The sequence below is a fragment of the Lissotriton vulgaris genome, unplaced genomic scaffold (genome assembly GCF_964263255.1).
Source record: "Lissotriton vulgaris unplaced genomic scaffold, aLisVul1.2 SCAFFOLD_803, whole genome shotgun sequence".
NCBI lineage: Eukaryota > Metazoa > Chordata > Amphibia > Caudata > Salamandridae > Lissotriton > Lissotriton vulgaris.
The window spans coordinates 734,225-755,983 of record NW_028253292.1 but is presented as its reverse complement, the minus strand read 5'-3'; the positions used below and the strand labels follow the sequence as shown (position 1 = coordinate 755,983).

The following is a 21,759-nucleotide window of genomic DNA, read 5'->3' as shown; positions in this document are numbered from 1 at the left end:
TCAGATCGATCACTGAAAACCAAGATGCAGAGGCTGGAATCAGAGTCAGTAGCGCCGTGATGTCAGGCACCACAGGGAACTGAGGAATCACAATTTTATTCACCTCCCGTAAATCGATAACAAAACGATAAACAGGTGGTTTTGATGGATCCGTGCGCTTCAAAATGGGCAGTACAGGGCTATTGCACACGTTTCCCCGAGTCTCCTCAATAACATCTTTTTCAATCAAATCGTAGATAATAGCTAACAATGCTCGCTCACCATCGAGGGAGATACGATACTGGGGAATACGTGGCAGTCGCACATTAGATTTTAAGTGAACAACATAGGGGGAGATGTCAAGCAGGCCCACGTCATTGGGACCTGTTGCCCACAAAGATGCAGGAAGAGAACTCAATTCCGGTGGAAGCTTATCGATGGATAAGTACATAGGAGAGACAACTCTCTCACCTAACGTAAGCTTTACTCCCGCAGAAGAACAATACAAAGTCGCATACAGACGTTTTAGCAAATCCAGGCCCAAAAGATTTTCACCACAACCAGTGGTCAAAATCAACGGAGCTTTCAGCTTACGGGGTCCAATCGTGAGAGACAAAGGGCACGAAACCGGATTGCTAACAGGGGCGCCAGAGAATCCAACGGAAACATTTGTTAAGCCAGACAAAGGTGCGCCAGGGAGTTTCGAATGCATTATGGAACTTTTCGCTGCACCAGTGTCCAACAGAAAAGGCTCAACGACGCCCGAGGTGGCAACTGCGACGTAAGGCCCTCTCTGATCAACCGGAACTGATACTACTCCCTCTCCTTGTCTATGGCTGTCCTAGTAATTACCGTCGTCAGCATCCTGATCGACGTAATAATCATCCACATTGTACTGAGCAGATTGCCCTTGCGACGATCCGCGCTGATCAAAACAATTATTAGAGTCAGAAGTATTAGTGGAACGATCGTTTTGAGCACTGCGACCTCTACCACGTGATGTCTGTTGAGAACCACCACGACCTCCTCTAGACGAATTACCACTATTACACTCATTCAAAACTCGACAATCGAATTTTAAATGACCCTCTCCTCTACAGTAGGCACACTGATTGTACCCTAACGAAGATCTCTGCGAAGAGGAATCATTTCGTGATTGTGACCTATTCGACTGAGATTGTGATCTGTTCCGTTGTTGTGAATCATTCTGATTCGTACGCGGAGGATACGCCTGCTGCAACAACACTTTGGTTTTAAGCTCTTTCGTCTTCTTGTCAGCACGATCATTCTCCTCTTTCTCCCTATTCTCATAATATTGGGCTGTGGCCAATATTTGAGCAGAAGTAGAAACAGCCCACGCACTTTCTGAATTTCGCAATTTGTTGCTTAAGTCAGGCAGCAAATTTGAGACAAACTTATCCACAAACAATCGCTGACCTCCTTCAGTACCCATATCTTGACCACTATGGTCAATGAATGCCTCCTCGAATCTCGTAAAGAAGTCAGAGACACTCTCATCCTTCTTTTGTTTGCAAGCGGACAGTTTGTCCCAATTTACCTTCATGGCGGGCATAAGCGTTTTCATCAGAGCGATGATTCTTTGAGGCAGAGCCGTAATTAATTGATCAGGCTTGGCCCCACCGACTTGCAAAGCGTCAGCAGCCCGCAATGCATTCCAATCACCGCCTAATTCTCCCGCATGATCTTCCTGACAAATCTTTGCCCATACCGGTTGCGGTACGACATTGCCAAACAGCATATCGATATCAGCAAGATTCATTATCGTAGCATCCACGAGCTGCGATAATTCTTTATAATACCCTGCAGGATTTTTGCGAGGGTCAGGCAAAGATTGCTTTACCTGCAAAACTTCCGATCGTTTCCATGGGAGGTGTATCCACACTCTCTGAAAGTGCGGCAAGATCGGTGGAACTTGAGCAGCATCACCTGGCATCCACACTGGTGGAACTTCGCGCATGGGATACTGACCAGGCGCTGCAAACGGTCCTTCGATGTCCTCCACAAACAATGCCCGAGGCATTATAGAAGGACGGAAAGACAACAACTGCTCGACAGCACGTCGAACATTGGTGCCCACCAACATTCCGCTCGAAAACTGAAGCTGAAGATCAGTCAAGGCAGTCAAAACCTCGTCAGATGCATCAGTCGATATTTGGTCACGTAGAGCCTTACACATTTCATCAAAAACAAACCTTTGTGTCGGCATATTGAATTGGCAAAACGTATCTAACACCACACGTGGAGGATTTCTAATGGGGTGTTTCATCCAACCCATCGCCATATTATACAGTGCGTCACGTTCCCGACTACCGGGAAGCTGACTACGTCTTTGAGGACCGTCCGAACCAGCGGACTCAAGAATAGGGCCAAGAGAATTGAAGAAGTGAGCAGCAACAGAGGGGGTACGACGTCGAACAGATGGAGACGTAGAGTAACACAACGGGGTAACAAGAGAGGTATCAGAAGCAGAAGAGACAGCAGGAGTAACCAGAACAGCAGGAGCAGCGGGAACAGGAGTACGGGGAAGTACAAGTGGAGGAGCAGTAGGGACGGAAGCAGGTAGAGGAGCAGGAACATTTTGAGGGACAGGTTGTGGAACAGGAGCAGGAAGGACAGGGGCAGGAGGAACCACAGGAACCACAGTACCCTGTGCGTACGGAGGTGGCGACTTCAAGAGATGGGACAACAAGGGGTCCTCTACTGAGTCCTCCTTCTTATCCGTACCCGTTGGTAAAGCGGGGTAACACTTGTCTACAGACATACGCTGCAATCTATCGAAAACTTCCTTTTCCTTCTTATCTCGCTGAAACTGCTCTGCATTCCTTACCGGGGTAACAACTCCTTCTCTCTTATTTCGTTTAATCTGTCTGATTTCCCTCTGTTTGGCTTCTTTACGCCACAACCTAAAGGAATCAAACATGGCCAGCCTTGATTTTCTCTGAAACAATTTGGCTTCTAGATTGTCTAAAATCGGAGTCTCAAAACTACCATGAGGTGGCCAACTAAGGACACCATCCTTTTTAGTATAGCGAATCCAACACTCATTAAAGGTAATCGGACCTAACCCGTGTTTGCTATATAGCTCATAAGTTGGAGTTCCAACCGGAGGTATCGGACACGAGTCCTCCAGTCGGGAATCCGCGCCACAACGTCTAAAACAACTGAACAAAGTACTACGGCCAGGCATCTTGCACGCTAAGCGAGTTTCACAAACTTCAAGGGTTATAGGATTAACAATGTCCCTGCAAAGAGCAAAAACCCTCGGTTTTTGGCGACTGCAGACGTCAAATATCACAACAAAGAACCAAGTACTAAGAACCACAAATGCAATGGAACCATGCAACAACTAAGCACCCACAACTAAGGACTCTGGGAGCGACCCACAAATACTTAACTCAAAGATCGATGGCGTCACCAGGAAGGCCCGTCAATCGTCTCGTTGTACCAAGGTCTACGCCAGGCGCCAAAACAGGTCTACAGTCAGGGCAGCAGTCCGTCGCAGCCGTCAGGAGGCGGGGATCTTCGCGGGAAAAGTCGTCGGGCCACTTGTTTCGACAACAGGATCGATGAAGCGGGGTGCACCTTCCCTCGGAGATTTCACACGAAGTTCCTCACGATCGTCGGGCTTGGACCGGTACCACTGATGCAGCCCCACGTGGGGCGCCAACTGAAGGACTGGGTTTTCTTAAGACCCAGTGGTGCCAGGGATAACACCTAAAACCTTCGTGGGTAACCTGTTCCGGCGTACAAATGACAGAGACACGGGACACTTCCTTCGGCGTCAAAGATTCGAGGTTTATTACTGCAGGGAACACAGGAGTCACAGGAAGTACAGCATGTGTAGGTTCGAGGAGTCTGGTTCGACTTGCCTCTGTGGGTCGCTCCTTTTTATACAGTTCTAATGCATTGAACATCATGGTACACAAAAGGTTACAACTCGGTTCCCATCGTAAAACCATAAGGGGTTACTTTCATGTATTCAAGGTCCGGAACATAAGTACAGAAACGTTTGGTGGTTCCCAACTGTAAAAACCCATCTTCCCACCATTTGTACATTCCAATCAACAATAAACAGATCGAGGAAGGGACAGAAACAGGTGCAGAGGAAGACAGAAACAGTGGGGAGATCGGAAAGGGTGTAAAAGGGGTGGTATCGGGAAACACGAGCTGCAGGCATCAAAGGGGACGTGCCTAATGAATGCACAACTAAGACAATAGAGCGGCACGGCAAGATGAGCCTCGAGCGGGGCCATCTGCCTTACAGTGCCGTCCCCCTCATCATAAAGACACTTCAAAGGAAACGTGTCTTCCGCAAGAGTTTGGGAATCCCAGGGTCGCGAAGCGGACAGCGTCCGTTCGCTGGCTACTTGAGGGCAAGGGACAAAATGGATGCCGCATCTAAGATGAAACCCGTGGGCTCGGATGTAGAAACCCCTGAAACAAACGAACGGTTTAGGCTAGCACAGAGAAAACGCGTACACCCACTAAACTCGTCATTTGCGGTTCATAGATACCAGACTCAACCATATTCGTACGAGTCAAAAACACCACTTACGATCGTCACGGAACCTCAGGTGGGGTGGGTGGACAGAAAGCAGGGGTTGCCCAGAGCTGGGTGGTGGCGCCGGGCCACATTCTGATCCACACGAGGGACTGTGGTGGGCTTGGACCAAGTGTCAGTGAAGGCCTCATTAAACTGCAGCAGAGGCTCCGAAGAGCTTACTGGCAGTTGAAGCACCTCAGTGAGGAGGTTAGTCCTCACGGTCGCTGCAGAGAGCTCAAGGCCCAAGGCCTTGGCCGACTTGTGCAGCACCACAGCAGAAGTAGCTCCCTCCGCCGTAGCCACGGAAGGAGAGAGAAAACCAGTGTCAGGCGAAGTGTCTAGACCACTGGCCTCCCCTAGCTCATCTGCCCCGTCCTGACTTAACTGGCACTGCTGTGCCAGAGGGTCCTCAGACCCCTCCTAGTCCGCCCCTTCATCCGTGTCCTGATAAACAGGCAGAAATGACGGAGCCGGGCGTAGGTGAACAAGCCACCAGTTGGCATCGGAGATTAGGCCGATCCGACGTTGAGCCCTGGCCGAGGCTCAAACCGGGGCTGGCGTCACCCGAGGACAACGCCAGTGGTGGCTCTGAGGGGGTCGGCGCCGGCATTGGAGTCGTGAGGTCAACCGGCGTCGCCTGGGATCCAGGCCTGGATCCCACGGGGTCATGCGGTGCCGGGACCGTAGTCGGCAGCCGTGCCGGGGCCGAAGCAGCCGGCAAAACAGGGCTTGAACCCCCAATCGGACCCACAGGGCCCAAAAGCGTGCCGGTAGGGCCCGACAGCAGAAAGAGTCCTCATGGCCACGAGGAAGTCTCAAATCTGCTCTGGAGTCGCATTGAGCCCAGGGACGGGAGGGTGTGGGGCTGGATGCGACTGTGCGGGCTCCACCGAAGCCGTGAGGGCGGCGCCACCTGAACCCTGGGCTGAGTCGCAAGGGGAGGTCGAAGAACGATGGTGTTTCTTCAAGTTCTTTTTGCCATGCCTCGACTTACCGGAGTGTGAGGACTAGGATCCCGACGAGCGGTGATGACTCCAGCTCTGCAGTCGATCCCTCGACTGGGACCTCGAGCGGCGCGGAGCTGACCGCTGGATCTCGAGCAGCTTACGGGAATGCTCCCGCCTAGCCTTTGACGTCAAGGCCCGGCAGTTGGGGCACGACTTGTCGCCGTGGTCAGCCCCTAAACAGTAGAGACACAGGCGGTGGGGGTCAGTAACCGACATCAGTCGGTGACAGGCGTCACACAGCTTGAAACTGGGTATCCCTACTGGCACCAGGAGTCGATGTCAACTCGAAAAAGATAGACAAAAAATTTCCAAAAGTTAGTCAAAAAATGACTAAGGGTACGCTCTTCCCTGATCTGTGCTTTCTGGTGCAGACAAAAGAACTGGCGGCGTCTAAGTACTCCGGCGACGTCATCCCGACCATCACAACGCCGACGACGAACGCGGAGCCGCAACCGACGTCTACCGAAGCGCAGGGGTACTGCTGACGAAAACTTTCCAGATCTAGTCTGATACCTGGCGGTTATTATTATTAAGGAATCCAACTAATGTGTTTCTTTCAGATGCCTCTGCTAAATGGGTCCTGGGTGCATTCAGACAGCTAGAAGTACCCTGACACCCAGCAGTAGTGTGAGGGTATGACCCCTCACCGGGACAGGCTTGGGGAAAGAGGGCCCAGCTGTTACCATCCTCCAATGCACTAGCAATTTCATACCCTGGCTGGTTTCTTGGAACCTACCTTGTGTCCAGAAGACTGTCATATACTGCTATCACCATCTGCAGTTGACGCCAAGCTTTTGGGTATCGAGGTCTTGCAAAACGGCTTCTTTGCTGTTTCTCAAATTCGGTCGTCTCTTGATGCCCCAGCCTTCTCTGAAGCTCTGCCACTTGTGTTGTCCTTTGAATGGAACCCGAGGAGTTCTTATGGCTTTTGCTTGTTTTAGGTCGATGAAATTCAACGCAGAGGCAGTTTTTGTTGTTTTAGAATCGAATGAACGAGACTCGCCCAAGCATGTTTTTTCTGCATTACCTGCGTCTGTTTATCTTTTGACTTACGATGTTCCTTCTCAACGTCGATGACCCTCATCTCGAAGTCCACGCCCTCTACTTCGCCCACCTCAGCAATATTATCCTCCTCCTTCCTCAACAGCCCCAGATCTTTCAGCGAAAGAGTTTCTTTCTGGCCCTGAATGGTATAGTGTGCCTGGCTCTATTTCTCACTTACCTTCAGAGTTTTGGGGTATAACACTGCACAGGCGTCTCAGTCGTTGCTTTGGTGGTCTAATGGAAGACAGAGGTTGCACACTTGGTGGCTATTCTTCCGCGCAAACTTGTGGTGGCACCTGGGACAGAAACAAAACAGTGTTTTTCCATGTCAAATGGAACAGGAAGCCCCCTGCCTGGATATTCTCGAATCTTCCTCCAGTATGTAGACACTCAATGATCCAATCCGATGTTTATCTGCAGTCTCTCGTGTTCTTGCTTCAAGGAACTTTTAAAGAAAACTTTCTTCATTTCCATGCTTGAAGAGCCTTCAGCGATTCTTCCAGAGCCAACGGCAGAAAAAAAGAATCTGAAGATGGCGACCATGCGTGGAAGCTCCCAGGGAAGGCGTACGACATCAGGAGAGGCTGGAATAGACAACAAATGGTGGGACCCTCAATGTCCTACAAAAAAAGAAAACAACAAAAAACAAGCAGAGAAGAAGGGCTACTACTACACAAACAAATTCTGGACCCAACCACAAGATGGCTGAATAATGCACAGCATGGTAATCTAGAAAAAATTCACACTGCAAAAATGACGTTGATGCGCCAGGGCGGTTGGTTTAGGGCCTTGGAGGCGTCGCCTGACCTCACCTTCGGCGCTGACTGCATCCAGTGCTCTCTATCAGCAACATTGAGTCTTACGTTTTCCGGATCCAGTATGACACCTGGGGATTTAAAAAAATATATTTTACGGAGTTTTATTTACAGCGAACTTGACCCGGTATCGGGTATCAGAGAGCTTTACATAGCACCAGTTGCGTTACATGAGGACACATTGATTTTTGTTAGGCACTGGGAGATTGTGATTTGCCCAGAATCACTGGATGTTCGGCGTCATTGCAGAGACTTGAACCTGGTTCCCCAGATTTGAGGTCGACAGCCCTAGCTGTTAGGCCAACTCCTCTCCCCAATTCACTCCAATTGTTCTGCAGGTGAGGAATCTGTAGGTAGATGTATTCATCAGAATGTGAGGTATGGTGGGCCTTAAAGGGAGAGGGATTAGCCTTCCTGTGCTCTGATTGACTGAAGGGGACTCAAGCAAGTGAACCTATGAAAGATCCGATACTGGAAAATAAAGGAACTAAGGGAGTAGGGTGCAGAGGAAACAAGTTCTGGTTTGGTGACGCACATAATATAATGGGCAATCCAATAGCATGATTATTACTTTATTTTTTTTAAAGCTGTGTAAATGTAGTTTCTCTCCTCTTTTCTTGACAGCAGCTACGAAATGTTTTTCTTTTGAAATTTGTTGAGAAACAAGAATGCAATTACATCTTTGAGTCCCCTTAAGTTTAAATACATAACGACAAACATAATATTAATTAAAACATTTTATTTGGCTATTACTGATGCAATTCAAGATAATGAGGAATAAAACACATATAAAGAGACACAGTGAGCTGCATTCGATAAGAGATGAATAAACATGTACCTGTGGAAATGCCTAAATGACAAATGATAAATGTAATTTTGTTTTAGCGCAGATGCATGCGTGTGTACAGCAGGGGAAGATAAAGAGTGACTGATTAAGCATGTTTCAAATCATTCTAAAAGTGAGAACAGGCGAGATGTACCTAGGGACAGAAATTAATTTAACACATAGTCGAATGTGGGGACGAGAAGAAGACTATAATGAATTACTTTTTTGTTGCTGGAAGTGCTTTGCCGTAAGTGTTATAATGGTCAAGCAGGATGAAATAAATCTGCTATTTTTTGAAAGGGACCACTGCTGCAATAATTCACAGAAAGCAACAAAACCTCTAGTCAACGGCAAGACCAATTAGGCTTCTATATACTTACGTAAACTCAAGAAGGAGGATGTCAAACATTACCAAATACCTAGATTCCGAATAATTTCTTCAGAGAATCGTGTAACAATGTTTTTTTTTAAGTGAGTGACCGATTTCTATCTACTCAAATCAATCATATTTGTTTTGCTATAGGTTTATTATGGAGTGACATGACAAATGTGCAAGTCATTAGCTGAAATCTTTTCTTAAGAGGAATGTGGTACTGAAGAGTGAGGAAAGGCTAATCATATATGTGACAATGAGCCATTATTTCAATTGAGCACGCTTGGAACACTGCGAAATGGCAGCAGAAATAAGACCACGAGGAGTCTGCATTCAGACAAAGACATGTTTAAATATCTGAGGAATGTGCAGCTCCTGATAGGGAATCAACCTGTGCTGACAGTTGATGCTTACGTTGGTGTCTAACCCACCCTTAGCATGCACCTTGCAAATCTGCTCCAGACAGTATCTAACTTCCCAGCTCTGACCCAACAAAAGGAAAAGCAGTGGAGTAGGCCTACCAGCAGCAGCAAATGAGGGTGATTACAGATGGTTCTCCGGCATTCATGGGCAGAAGGTCACGTAAGCAATTAGGATACACTATGTTGTGCCGTGGAAGCTCAGGTAAAAACATTGGACATATTCACCTGGAATCCCAATTACCCCAAGCCTCCCAATACTAGTTTGCTGCTTTAAGCAATCTATATCTATTACTAAGTTCGATTACATTTTTCTTCTGCCCATTTAACGTCTCCTATCTTTGAGCGCCCTTGAAAGGTTATCTAGGTTCAGTAGTACTTTATGATATAGAACCAAAGTCTTTCCCACCTATGATGTATTCCCTACTTTTCTAGGAGCGCCTATTTTATTTATTTTGCAAGTTTTATAAAGTGTGAACATTGCCCATGGATATCAGAGCGCTGTAGATAACAACCAGATATGGTTTCAAAACATTTAATATCAAGCTTCAAAAGTGGTCCTATTTCAGAACATTGAAAATTAGACAACATAAAAAAAATACAAAGGGATAAAGGTTCTTTACTTAACCACCCCCACATGTATGCTCCCACTTCAGCAATACCCACTCGAGTAATCGCTACAACCTGTCCCCGTGCTATACTGTGGCGTCTTCTATCTAATGACTGATAGGTAACCATGGTCCCTTAAGACTGCTGAGGAGTAATGCAGGGTTTCCAAACAACATAAAATAAAAGAGAGAAACACAGCCAAAGAGGATCAGCCCAGTCAGAGCCTAACTCACTTCTGACATATGTTCTACATTTAAAAAGAATCGAAAATGACAATTTTTATATAAAATAAAATGTGTAAGACTCAGTGCAACCTTAAATCAAGTTGCAACAATATGGAACAGACGATTACAATGGTGAAGATCTTTTACTACAATCCTCCATACTTCTTTCGTATTGCTTTGATATAAATGCAGGCTTGAGCAATATCACAAGAAGGATTTCACAATATGCATTTGTCACAGAAAAACAATGACAGTAAGCCACACAATCGCTGCCTGACAAGAACTGGTCTGATGTTTCTCTATGACATGTATGGCATTCAATATGCTGTCTTTTGCAGACCGTCCTCCTTTTGGGCCCTATGTACTTTGTAACCAAACTATTTTTAGGGTTCCATAAGCCTTCTCATAGCACTATTTAATTTCAGCACAGAAGCTCTTGGATATCCTACAGTAGTTTTTTTTTAACCAACAAAATGTGTTTGCTTGGTACTTAAGACTCATGAAGATAACTGTGGGTTCAGCACTGAATCATATACCTGGTATCTTAACCGCTTGAGAAATTAGACAAAAAGTAAAAAATTGTTTTTGAAATTTTACAAATCAAGTATTTATAGCTCCACGGACACAAGCATTAAAGATAGACAAACATTAATCAAAACAAAATCGCAAGTTAAGGTAATTAAATTATTTCCCCTTTTCTAGGGCTGTATAAAAACAATTTGCAGATATGGGGTTGATTGTCTGGTATGATAGAAAAACTTTATGCCACATGTTTCAGAAAATTATTGGCAGAACGACAGAAAGGGTTTTAAAAAAAATAAAAAAGATTACTGTTACATATGACGTGCCACTGAAGTTGCCTGACGGCAGTATTTTTGGTCAAGGTAACCTGCAGTTACTGGTCTGCTCATTAAACAGCAGGCATGTAGGAAGGGACATAGGATCCGACTTTTCACTGCACTGCATCAGCATTTATTCAGCAGTCAAGTACCAGTCGAGGACGAAATGTACAATGGAAAATATGCAGTTCAAGAAACACTAATCCCTTCCACATTAAACAACTAATAGACCTAAACATATAAATATGTGTGAAATCGTTAATGTTCCTGGCAAAACACTTTGGCCCACTGGTATCGAAAGGAGATGTATGCAACGATTACCGCTGCGATTCAAACAAAAACCACCAATGTACTTTTGGGGCAGTAATGTCCAAACTCGGATCAAAGGCGTTTCGTGAGCAGGCAATTACAGGATGGGATTAGCTGCGCCAGTCTACACCGTTTCCTTACATCTGTTTTTTAAGGATCTTCTTTGGGGCCATAAAAGCCTGTGTCCATACATGTATAAAATCTGTAAAAATGCAAATCTCTGCATTAAGCTACCAGTAGGTTTTCTAGGCTGTGTGCTTTAGGAGAAGAACCCACGTGTGCGGATAATGGTAAATCCAGCTTGTGAAGAGCATGCGTAAAAACTATGCTCTAACATTCAATACACTTTGTTCCATGTCTCAAAACAGTCTATGCAAACTCTTTCAGTCGCTCCTGCACACAATAACAGGCCCCAAACAAGAACGCCAAAACCTAGTAAGAAGTGCTGGAAACTGCCAAACTTTGCAACTCGCTCAGTTTGACGTGTCCTTGTTCGCAGCAGTTTTCAGCACAAATACAAGTTTGAGTGAACATTTCCTGAAGCGTCTGACTGCACAAGAGGTCGTCCACTACAAGTGGAAGTCTTTTCCTACTACAGTTTCTACTATGTAAGCACTGCAGAGTTCACAATGTTTCTGTGGGAACTGAACAACTTATCCCACCACCAGAGCAAACATGACGCTTCAGTTACACTTCTTTGTGCATTATCGGTATATAATTATGAGAGTAATGGACGGGAAACCATTATAAATGTACCCTTAACAATACGTGCTTATACTAACAAAGCGAGTGAACTATAACATTTAAACTCCCGCATATTCTTTTTTGCTATTATATTAAAGAGATAGAAAGTCGGGCATCTTTCTGGTTTCAGTAGACACAATTTCCAGGACTTGCTTTCTCAACCTTCTCTGCAGAAAGCGTTCAATTTATCCGTCATGGTCCGACAAAACATATCACCTCTACCAGCGTATTTGAAAATATATGGTAGGAATTTAAATATTCCTTTCTTTTTTAGGTATCCACACGATAATGTTTGATTTCCTAGATATTCTAAAACGAATAAATGTTTTGAATTAATTTATTGCTATCCTAAGGGTGATAATGTTGTTTGTACATGCACTATGGAGTTTCAGAGTACAGAATAGCTAGTTTTCACAAAGCCTTGGCTTCACAGGTGCATGGAAGCACTAAAAAGAAATGCATCCTGTAAAAAAAAACATTTGCTTCGGTGCACATTCTGAAACAAATTTGTCACTAGGAAACTTTCTATACCAAGCACTGAATGTGACGACTTGCATTTTCAGAATTATACATGACAAAATATTTTTCCCGATAAATTTCCGTTTTTGTTAGCAAAAATAAATATTATTAGGTGCATTTTTTTAATCCAGCGATTGTAATTCTGATAGCATTCAGGTTTAATAGAATTATCAAATCGTGCTTCATACTTTTTTTTGTAAGGTTGAATAAAAAGTACATTTTTATGAACACAAGTTAGGCTTTAAGGTTTGAATAACAGGAATATAAAAGAAAATAGAATCCCAAGAAGCGTGCCGCAAACTCAGCAATCTTGGGATCCTTTATATGGCAGCTTCGTAAAACAGGTAACTTCCTTTACTTCAATCCTCAGGTTCGTATCTAAAACAAAGCAGAAATCAAATAAGCATAATTAGGTGGCAAATGTTACAATTTAAAAAATGTTAAAGTGACGTGCTGCCCAGGCCTGTTATTTGCCAAGGCACAACTTACTTCATCTACTGTTAACTACAAGCAAGACAGTGTTTATGGAAGAAATGAGGCAGCCAATAGGTCTGACTTTTGTACAGTGAATACATTCAACACACACGGAGAAGCAAATACAGCAAGGTTGTTAAAAACGTACACATACCAATTCCAAAAAAAACACATAGTCACAAAGGGAACATTCCCAAAACACACAAATGTAGCCATCTACAAAGAAAACATGTAATGGTAACATTCTCACATAGCTGCCAATTGTTCGAGTACCATTTGTAGCACCTTCAGTCAGTGTAGGTTGTTGCGCAAAGGCATTTTTGCATGCTGAGATTTTTAACCAAATATTTATAAAGATAAAAACAAAACTTCAAGTCTAAGAAATGAGGTTGTTTAAAAAAACAGAACTGGCCAAAGATTGACAGAAGTGATTTCTCAGCTACAAATAGCATGTAAAACTGGGGACTGCAAACGTGCATTTCGCTGAAATACATCTACACACACACACACAACAAACATCTTTGTAACAATGCAACCACAAAAATATAACCAGCTTCAACATTAACTGGTATTATTTAAAAGACTGTTAGAAAGGCATGCACAAAACATTGCAAGAAAGGAAGGTAGGGAGAATCATAGTTTAGTTAAATGTTCCAAAGGCATCATGCATTGAATGAATACAAAAGAGAACATTAATTTAAAAGGACATGGACAAATTGGGAACAGTTGTAGCAGCACTGTCAGCAATCAATACGTGTGTAACCCGATGAACTTTGTACATTGAAGTGCTTGTGACACTCTAGGTGAACGGCGCAGGTGTCAAGTGAAAACAGTGAAGGGCGGCGCAAGGTGATGACGTGACAATTAATACAATGTACTTGTGGCTCACAAGAAAGTATTTACATAAATTGGTACAGAGTTTAGACAATTTATTTTGTGAACCAGAGTATAGTGCGCCACCAGTTGAGCTGGGATGTTGACGACGTTTTTCTCACCTACTCATTTTTCTCAATCCTGTATAGTTTATTTTTCTCTAAACCACTAACACAACACATACTACAAGCAGATATTGGCTCCATATTAATTTCTGACCATGCTCCAGTCATTTTAGATTTAGAATTGCTCCCTATTACTATGACCAACAAAGGATAGCGTTTCAACACTTCTTTATTAGTTGATCAGACCTTTACTTCTACCTTCGAAACCTTTATTACTGAATAATTTAATGTTAAAACTTCCTCAGAAATATCTTTCACTGTTGTATAGGATGCATTTAAAGCTCAGCCAGAGACTTTATTATATCTTATGTTGCTAAAAAAAAAAGATGTAATTCCAAAAGGCACTTGAAATTCTTAAACGCATCAAATTATTCGAAACACTCTATACCACCACTAACTCTAAAAACTGATCTTAATAATCTTGTTATAAAAAAAATGTAAATATAATAAATTACCTACAGAAAATGCTAACTCCTATCTCCTTAGAGGTAGTACCCGTTATTATGGATGCCAAAATAAAGCTGGCAAACGTCTTGCCACATATCTTAAAATCCGGAAAGACCGTATGAACATTGAATATATCTTAAATTCTGACTCCGCTTCAATAATCAGAGATTAGGTATGTTAGAGAAATTCAAAAAATATTATACTACTCTTTATACCCCTGAAGTCATCGCAGACTCCACTGATATACAACATTATCTTTCTTCGCTACAAAAAGTTTCCAAATGATCTTGACTTTTCACCAATGGAGAGGGATATTTCCGTACAAGATATCTCCCATGCATTAAAGCTCATCAAGACTGGTAAAGCACCTGGACCAGATTGATTCCATGTTGAATTTTACTTCTATTTTTCTAAAGCCCTTCGTCCACATCTCAATTCTTTATTTACACATTTTACTTCATCCAAAGCATCAAGTGGTACTTTTCAGAAGGCTCTTATTTGTCTAATCCATAAAGATAGAAGAGACCCTGATCTTTGTAAGAATTATAGGCCAATTTCTTGAGATAATTCTGACTATAAAATATTTGCTAAAATCCTTGCACTTTGCCTAGACCCAGTATTACCTTCTATTATTGACAGAGAAAATTCATGTTTTATTAAGGGCAGAAATATCTCTGACAATACTAGAGTTGTCCTTAAAGTATTTACTAAATCCAACAAATATTTCCATTCACTAGCGGCCGTTTCTCTGGATGCAGAAAAAGCTTTTGATCGTATGGATTGGTCCTTTATTCTATATACACTTTCTTGGTTTGGTTTTGGTCCTATATTTATTTCTTACATATCTTTTTATATACTGCATTAAACGGTTTTATCTTTGCTAATGGCTCTATTTCCACTTCCTTCCCCTTGAGAAGGGGGTGTTTGTCAAGAATGTCCTCTTTCTCCGCTTCTTTTTATTCTTGCATTAGAACCTTTCTTGCCAAACAAACAAAATTCAAAACTTTATGGCTTTCAACATGATAAAACAAATATTAAACTGAGTGTCTATGCAGATGATATCCTATTATACCTATTTAAACCAGAATCTTCTCTTCCAGCTTTCATTTTGGAAGTTGATACCTTTTCTTTACTCTGTGGATATAAATTGGACAATGCTAATGGTAAAGGGCTGCCGGTGCTTGCATAGTTAGGGAAAATCAGGTAAATTCAGGCTACTACTTGCAACTGAAGTGCTACTATTTTTACTAGCTGTACACGCAGATTTCAAAATTCGGCTTAATTTAAATTACAGCCAGCATAAGTCAGATAATTTAATCGATTTTGTGGCACCCTTGTTGGGTGAAATTCCCCAAATTATGCAGTTACAACAGGTCACGTAATTACACTTGTATTCGTGCAATATAAAAACTTGAGAGCGCTGGAGCAATGCAAACAACCTGAATGCGAGCAACTGTTGTGTACGGCAGTTGCGTTTTCACACTTTTAGTGAAATACGTCTTTCCATCAAAAATTGACATCAGTAAACATTTTACGTAAAAATATAGCACTAGATGATCGCTTTGCATTTACACGTAATTACACATAATTTTGTATAGTTTCCCTTAAATTTTCGCATATTTACAGGAAAACAAATTACGCTAATTTTGCTCATCCCTATTTAAAATTCACCTAAACTCTGTTTAGTTGATTTTATGAATTGGACTTTCAAATATGCTTGCTCTGTTACATTTCTTTTTATTTAGAAGGTTATTTCATGTAGAGTTTCTGTAGCTCCTGATTATGTCAGTCTGAAAAGCAAATGAGTCCTTTGTGTATATTTTTCGGTATTCTTTCACATACTTCAGTTAAAGTTAAGGCCCTGACATAGCAATTTATTCATGCAAATCGTGAGCTTACAAATGACAAAAAAAGAAATCCCAGCCAAATGAACAGAAGCAGAATCTAGGTAATTGCACCCGCTAAGATGTTTCAGACGTAAAGGATGCAGATTCCTTTGGCTTTAATAATGAGAGGGGTTAGTTGTCACTGTAGTGGAGCCTCTGGGGTGGGTTCTAATGTGGTGAACACCCACGCACTAGTAACTTTGTAAGTTCTCACAAACATTTGCTGTGCCGTTTCAAGTCCCCACTAACCTGCCCGGCCCGCTAGATGGAACTTTTGGACTATGCCCCCTTAGGCGGAATCTATAACCTTTCTGTATGTACTGTAGTGCCCGGGCAACCGTTGGCCGATGACCGGTGGAGCTGTCCCACGCAGTTATAGGGGAGTTTGGCTCTGGTTCATCCCTCGGCCGTCAACTACCCAGCCGGACGTCAGACACTGTTTTTCTTTGTCTCCGCGTTGTGCCTCCAACACCCTCCCCCTCCTCTTCCCTCCGTTATTCTCCTTCTACCTCCCCTATTCCTTTCCCCTCTCCCCTAATCTTCTCTCCCCTTGCCTATTTTTTACCTCATGTTTATGCTATATTTTTGTAATCATGTAATTCCTGTAACTACGCTCCAATAACTGATGTAACTTTGTAACCATGTTCTGAAACAAAGGGCCAGATGTAGGTGGCCCAATACCGGTCAGTAACGGCCGAAATGACTGAATTTCGGCCGTTACTGACCGGTATTGGGTATTTGGGATGTAGGTGGCCTAAATTGCAAATTCGGTAATTTACCGATTCTGTATTTTAAGGAATCGGTAAATTACTGATTCCTTAAAATACCGAATCGGTAAATTACCGAATTTGCAATGTAGGGAGCACTCAAATTAGTGCTTTTCCCATTTTAGGATTCATTATTTACCACCAACTATAAGTTGGTGGTAAATAAGGAATACCTTTGAAAATGCAAATCTGTGCATTTTCAACTGTGCCATGTGGCAGACATATATGCCCTTAGGGCATGTATGTGTGCCACATCTGCACACAAGCACGATTCAGGGGTGCAACAGGGTGTCAAAGTGACACCCTTGAATGTGTCCCCCATTTTACCGAATGGGTATTTACCGATTCGGTAATTGCCATTCATTCCAATGGGCCTCCAGGCCCATAGGAATGAATGGCAATTACCGAATCGGTAATTACCGATTCGGTAAATACCGAATTTTACAGATTCAGTAAAATGTACCAAAAAATTACATACATACTATTTACCAGACCCCCCAGGATATAGCAGCATGGATTCGCAAATTTAGCGGCACACATGGAATTTTAGCGCCACAAATATGGAAATTTAGCAGCATTTTTGCGGCACTTTATTTTACTCATAATCATTCATTTTCAGCCTTAAATCAATGGAAACTGTTTTAGCAGAGTATTCCACTTTGAATAGGCAACCTGGAATATGGAATAGAGGAAGCAGCCCACAGGTGAAGGCTGTTATCTCTTGAAAATTGCAATTCTCCATTTGCTTTAGTATAGGTTGGTAGCAGTTATCACACCTTTTGACACATTGCGGGACCAGTGTTTGGCACATCCTTAACCCTTTTCTCGCCCGATGAGTCTGAGGGTGGCTGGACACCGCTTTCGTGGACAGGCCATGGCCCGTTGAACAGGTCCGAGAAGGCCCACTGTGAGAAAAATAACTGACTTTGTCAGAATGCAAACCTTTTGAAATGCTACCTCTGCCCATTTATTTTAAAGCTCAAAATAATTCTGGTTTCTTCTTCTAACATCCTAAAGCTAACTTCCTGATTTGCAGAAGGGAAGAATATTTGTAAAAAATCCTCTCACGTTTGCCTCAATTTGTAACAAGCTGAAATACAGAATTTAGCACACAATCCCTGGTAACCCCTAGTTTTACTGTAGAATAATTAAAGACACAGTCATTGAAATGGGTCGCTTTCGGCCCCTGTATTTATTGTCCTTAACTTGTTATGCAAAAACACTGATCGCTTTCGGAACAATGAGTGTAAGAAACGTTAAGGCGATCGATGTAGTTCCAGCTTGTGTTTTACATGCTTTACTTAACCTTGCATTCCCTAGGAGTGTTTGTTTTTTACAGGATGTTGCGTAACGGTTTTTTCCCCAGTGCATCATATTAATCTTACCTAGTACTTAATTTGGATTGTGTGGCATCAAGGTGTTATAATGAGGGCACAATTGAGTTGTGGCTAAAGGCAGTGCGAGTTTCTCTAAGGGCCTGTCGGGGGCAAAAAGGTGCTCAAAATACTGGTCATCCACCCCATGGCCTCTCTGAAAAGCGCACAGAGCAGTGGTCACACATGCCAGTTGCAGTTGTGATTTCTATGCTAATCTGTGGGTAGAGTGGCACCTTACTCACATTTTTGTGTATATGTTTAAACTACAACCGTAATCATATTGACCGGCCCCTTTCACGGATCCCCCACTTTTAGGAACCTTACCACTTTTTTCCTCCCACTTTAAATCCTGGATAATGTGTTACATCTTATTGTGTTTCAAAGGAAACTTTCAGCACTGCGTGATTACTGCAAAACATACAAACAGATGGTTAATACGGCTAAAACTAACATTTTTGTGTTTCGGAGTAAGAGAACTGAGCACTCGTGCTGAGTGGCAGGGAATCAATTAGAACACATTTTTAGTGCGAATATTTGGATATGAAGTTCTCGAATAAGCTGCATGTATCAGAACATCATATTGCAGTGAAAATATGTGTTATGTCAGCAACATGTTGTTGGTTCGTTTTGATCCATAATTTGTGGTTCTTTCAATGAGTCCACCCCTGCATGAGTACTGCATGACAAAATTATCCGCATTGGATAGTATGGTGTGGAGCTTTTTGCACTGCATTGTTATACAGTAAAAGTTTAAAGTGGATGCTGACCCTTCCTTTGATTTCTACACTGGAAGCTGTAAGAGTGTCATTTAGGCTAGTGTCCTGACTTGCGCTTTCACAGCTCGCTCTTCAAAATGTTTGTACTCATTAAAAATAGTGGGTGTGAGTAACATTTTCTATCTTGCATGAATGTGCTGCATTGAGGTCCCTTCAACCCAGAACCTAGAACCTGTTGAGACATTTACTATGTCTCACTGGATACTATATAATATCTTTAGCCTACTGTAGGACCGTAGTGAGGGGAGAAGAGATTAATGGGTAGTTGTTGATTTCGCAGGCACTTTCGTAAAAATCGCGGCATTTTTACAAAAGTGCAGATTTTGCGGTTTGCCCACGAAATCCTGGAGGGTCTGATTTACCTATTCTTAAATACCGAGTCGGTAAAATTCGGGATTTAAGAATAGGTAAATAGTATTTACCTACATCTGGCCCATAGTTTCTTCATCATGTAAAGCGCTCTGATACCTGCGGGTCTAGCCAGCGCTATAAAGAACTCAATAATAAAATAAATACACGTGAAATCTTTCCTTTAAATGTTTTATGTTTTAAACAAGATTTTTCTTCTACTAATTTTACATGGAATTCCTAAAAACTTAAATATTTGGGCCTTTGGTCTGATCCTTCTATAAAGCATGCTATATCTTTAAACATGAACAAAGTTCTATCCACTTTATCTATTTCTATTTCTAAATTTCACCCTTTTTATATAGCTTGTTGGGGTAGACTTGAGACTCTTAAAATGATGCGTGCCCCTGTTATCTTTTATACTATTTCTGCTATTCCTTTCATCATCCCTTGATATTAAAAAAAAAAAATTCTATTCTATCTTAATTTCTTTTTTATGGATCACAAGAAACCACGTATGTCTCTAGTTATGCTCAAACGCAATTAATCATACAGCGGTGTAAACTTTCCTGATTTTCAATCCTACCACAATGCCTTTCTCATCAAACAACTCTCTAAAAGTCTTTATCAATCAGCTTCGGATCTGTCCCTATTGTGGAAGGATATAGAACTCTCCTTTAGTGCTCCTTTTTCACTACAAGAATCTCTTTCATTTACTCATAAGACACGCGATATCCTCACCTATACACAAAAATACTCACAAGCTCTTTCAATCCAGGCTTATTTCTCACCTCTCAGACAATGCCCGGTTTCTTAACTCTTCAATTTGGCATAATCATCCTATAGAAATTAACAATAAACCTATTTTTTGGAAGACCTGGTGGGATAAAGGTTTACGTTGGGTTCATCAACTTTAGCCAAATGATAATTTTCTCACATTTTCAGATGCACAATTACTGCACAATTTACCGAAATCATATTCTAATAAATGTAATATTTTGATCCAAATCATATCCATGTCCTTGTCTTCATTATCCTTTATTTCTCCCCCTTTACTACCTCAAGGCATATATCTTCCTATTGTAAGTGCTCATTCAAGTGGCTCGTATATTGATAAATTCCTCACTAAACTTCCAGATCAGAGAAACAAGACCAACATTGAATTACAATGGGAACAGGATTTTCACACCTCGTGGTCTTTTTGGGCTACATTGTGGTTAAAAATGTGTCAAACACTTTTCTTTCTATACAACAGACTTATGATTACCCAAAACTACTTTACATAAATTTAACTCTACTGTCTCCCCAAATTGTCGGTCATCTTATGCTAGGTATGCGGATTTATTTCATATGCTTTTTTCCTGTCCTTCTACTTATCAATTCTTGTTGAAGACATGGTCTCAAATTAATATAATTTTTCACACTCATTTTCCACTCTTTCCCATAAATATTTTTCTAGGCACACTTTCTGAACATCAGCAATCTCTTACATATAACACTACTACTGTAGACTTATTGTTGCACTTGCATTTCAGCAAATAACAAAACATTGGAAACAATCTACACAACTTTCTTTTGAGGCTTGGTGATACAGTGTTTGCTTAAATCATCAACTTGATCATGCATAAGTTTCCCCTTTATCTCTTCTTCTCAAAAGAGAACATACGTGGTCCCCCCCCTATACCTATTTTCTTAGACACTTCAGTTCACAATTTCACTCACCATCGGCCATTGTTGGAAGAAGTCCCGAAACCACAATGAATTGTTTTGTTTTCCCCTTTTTTGTTTCTATTCTTCTTTTCTAATCATATATTACAGCCATTTTTTCTTAGATTGTTGACATTCTTTATTAACCCGTTCTGTGCTCGTGTCGGCCAAGCGACGCAAGCACTACCTCCCTGGTGCACCGCACAACCGTTGGCTGACACAGCCCCGCCCACCTAATAGAACGCCTGCATCGCGGCGGAATTTAGGCTGCGGTAAACGGGTTATGCATTATGCACTCCTGATCTTATTGTTGTTATAGCCATGTTGTCAAATCATTACTTCCTTTTCTGACTTTTTTCTCTCTAAGATTTGTTATATACTCTCCCATACATGCAACTGTTATTTTTCTTGACTGTTAGTGTATTACTAATTAATTTATTATTAATAGTGCATTTAACCTTCAGTTGATTGTATACATTCTGTTGCATTTTTTCTTCAGTAAAATGTTCCTTTTCAAACTTAGAAGTATCAAATCAGTTAAAAATTTAAAAACACAACAAAATCAGACTCCTATTTAGAATAACAGAGTAAAATGTAAGGAACAAAATCACATCAAAACAACAAAAGTGCAATAGTAAGGGGAAGTGGAGATATGATTTCTTAAGTGGGAAAGTGACAAGAAGCGCAAAGCGTCAATGGTAGTCAATGG

At 42.0% G+C, this 21,759-nt stretch overlaps 1 protein-coding gene across 1 annotated transcript in view; it reads right to left on the bottom strand.

The window, feature by feature from the left end:
• Positions 1 to 8,128: 8,128 nt before the first annotated feature.
• Positions 8,129 to 21,759, bottom strand: part of LOC147661045 (leucine zipper transcription factor-like protein 1) — a 393,806-nt gene continuing 380,175 nt past the window's right edge. Inside the window, exon 10 of the mRNA XM_086951370.1 lies at positions 8,129 to 12,649. Coding sequence (XP_086807496.1) covers positions 12,631 to 12,649 — 19 coding nt within the window. The 3' untranslated portion in view covers positions 8,129 to 12,630. The remainder of the gene's footprint in view (positions 12,650 to 21,759) is intronic.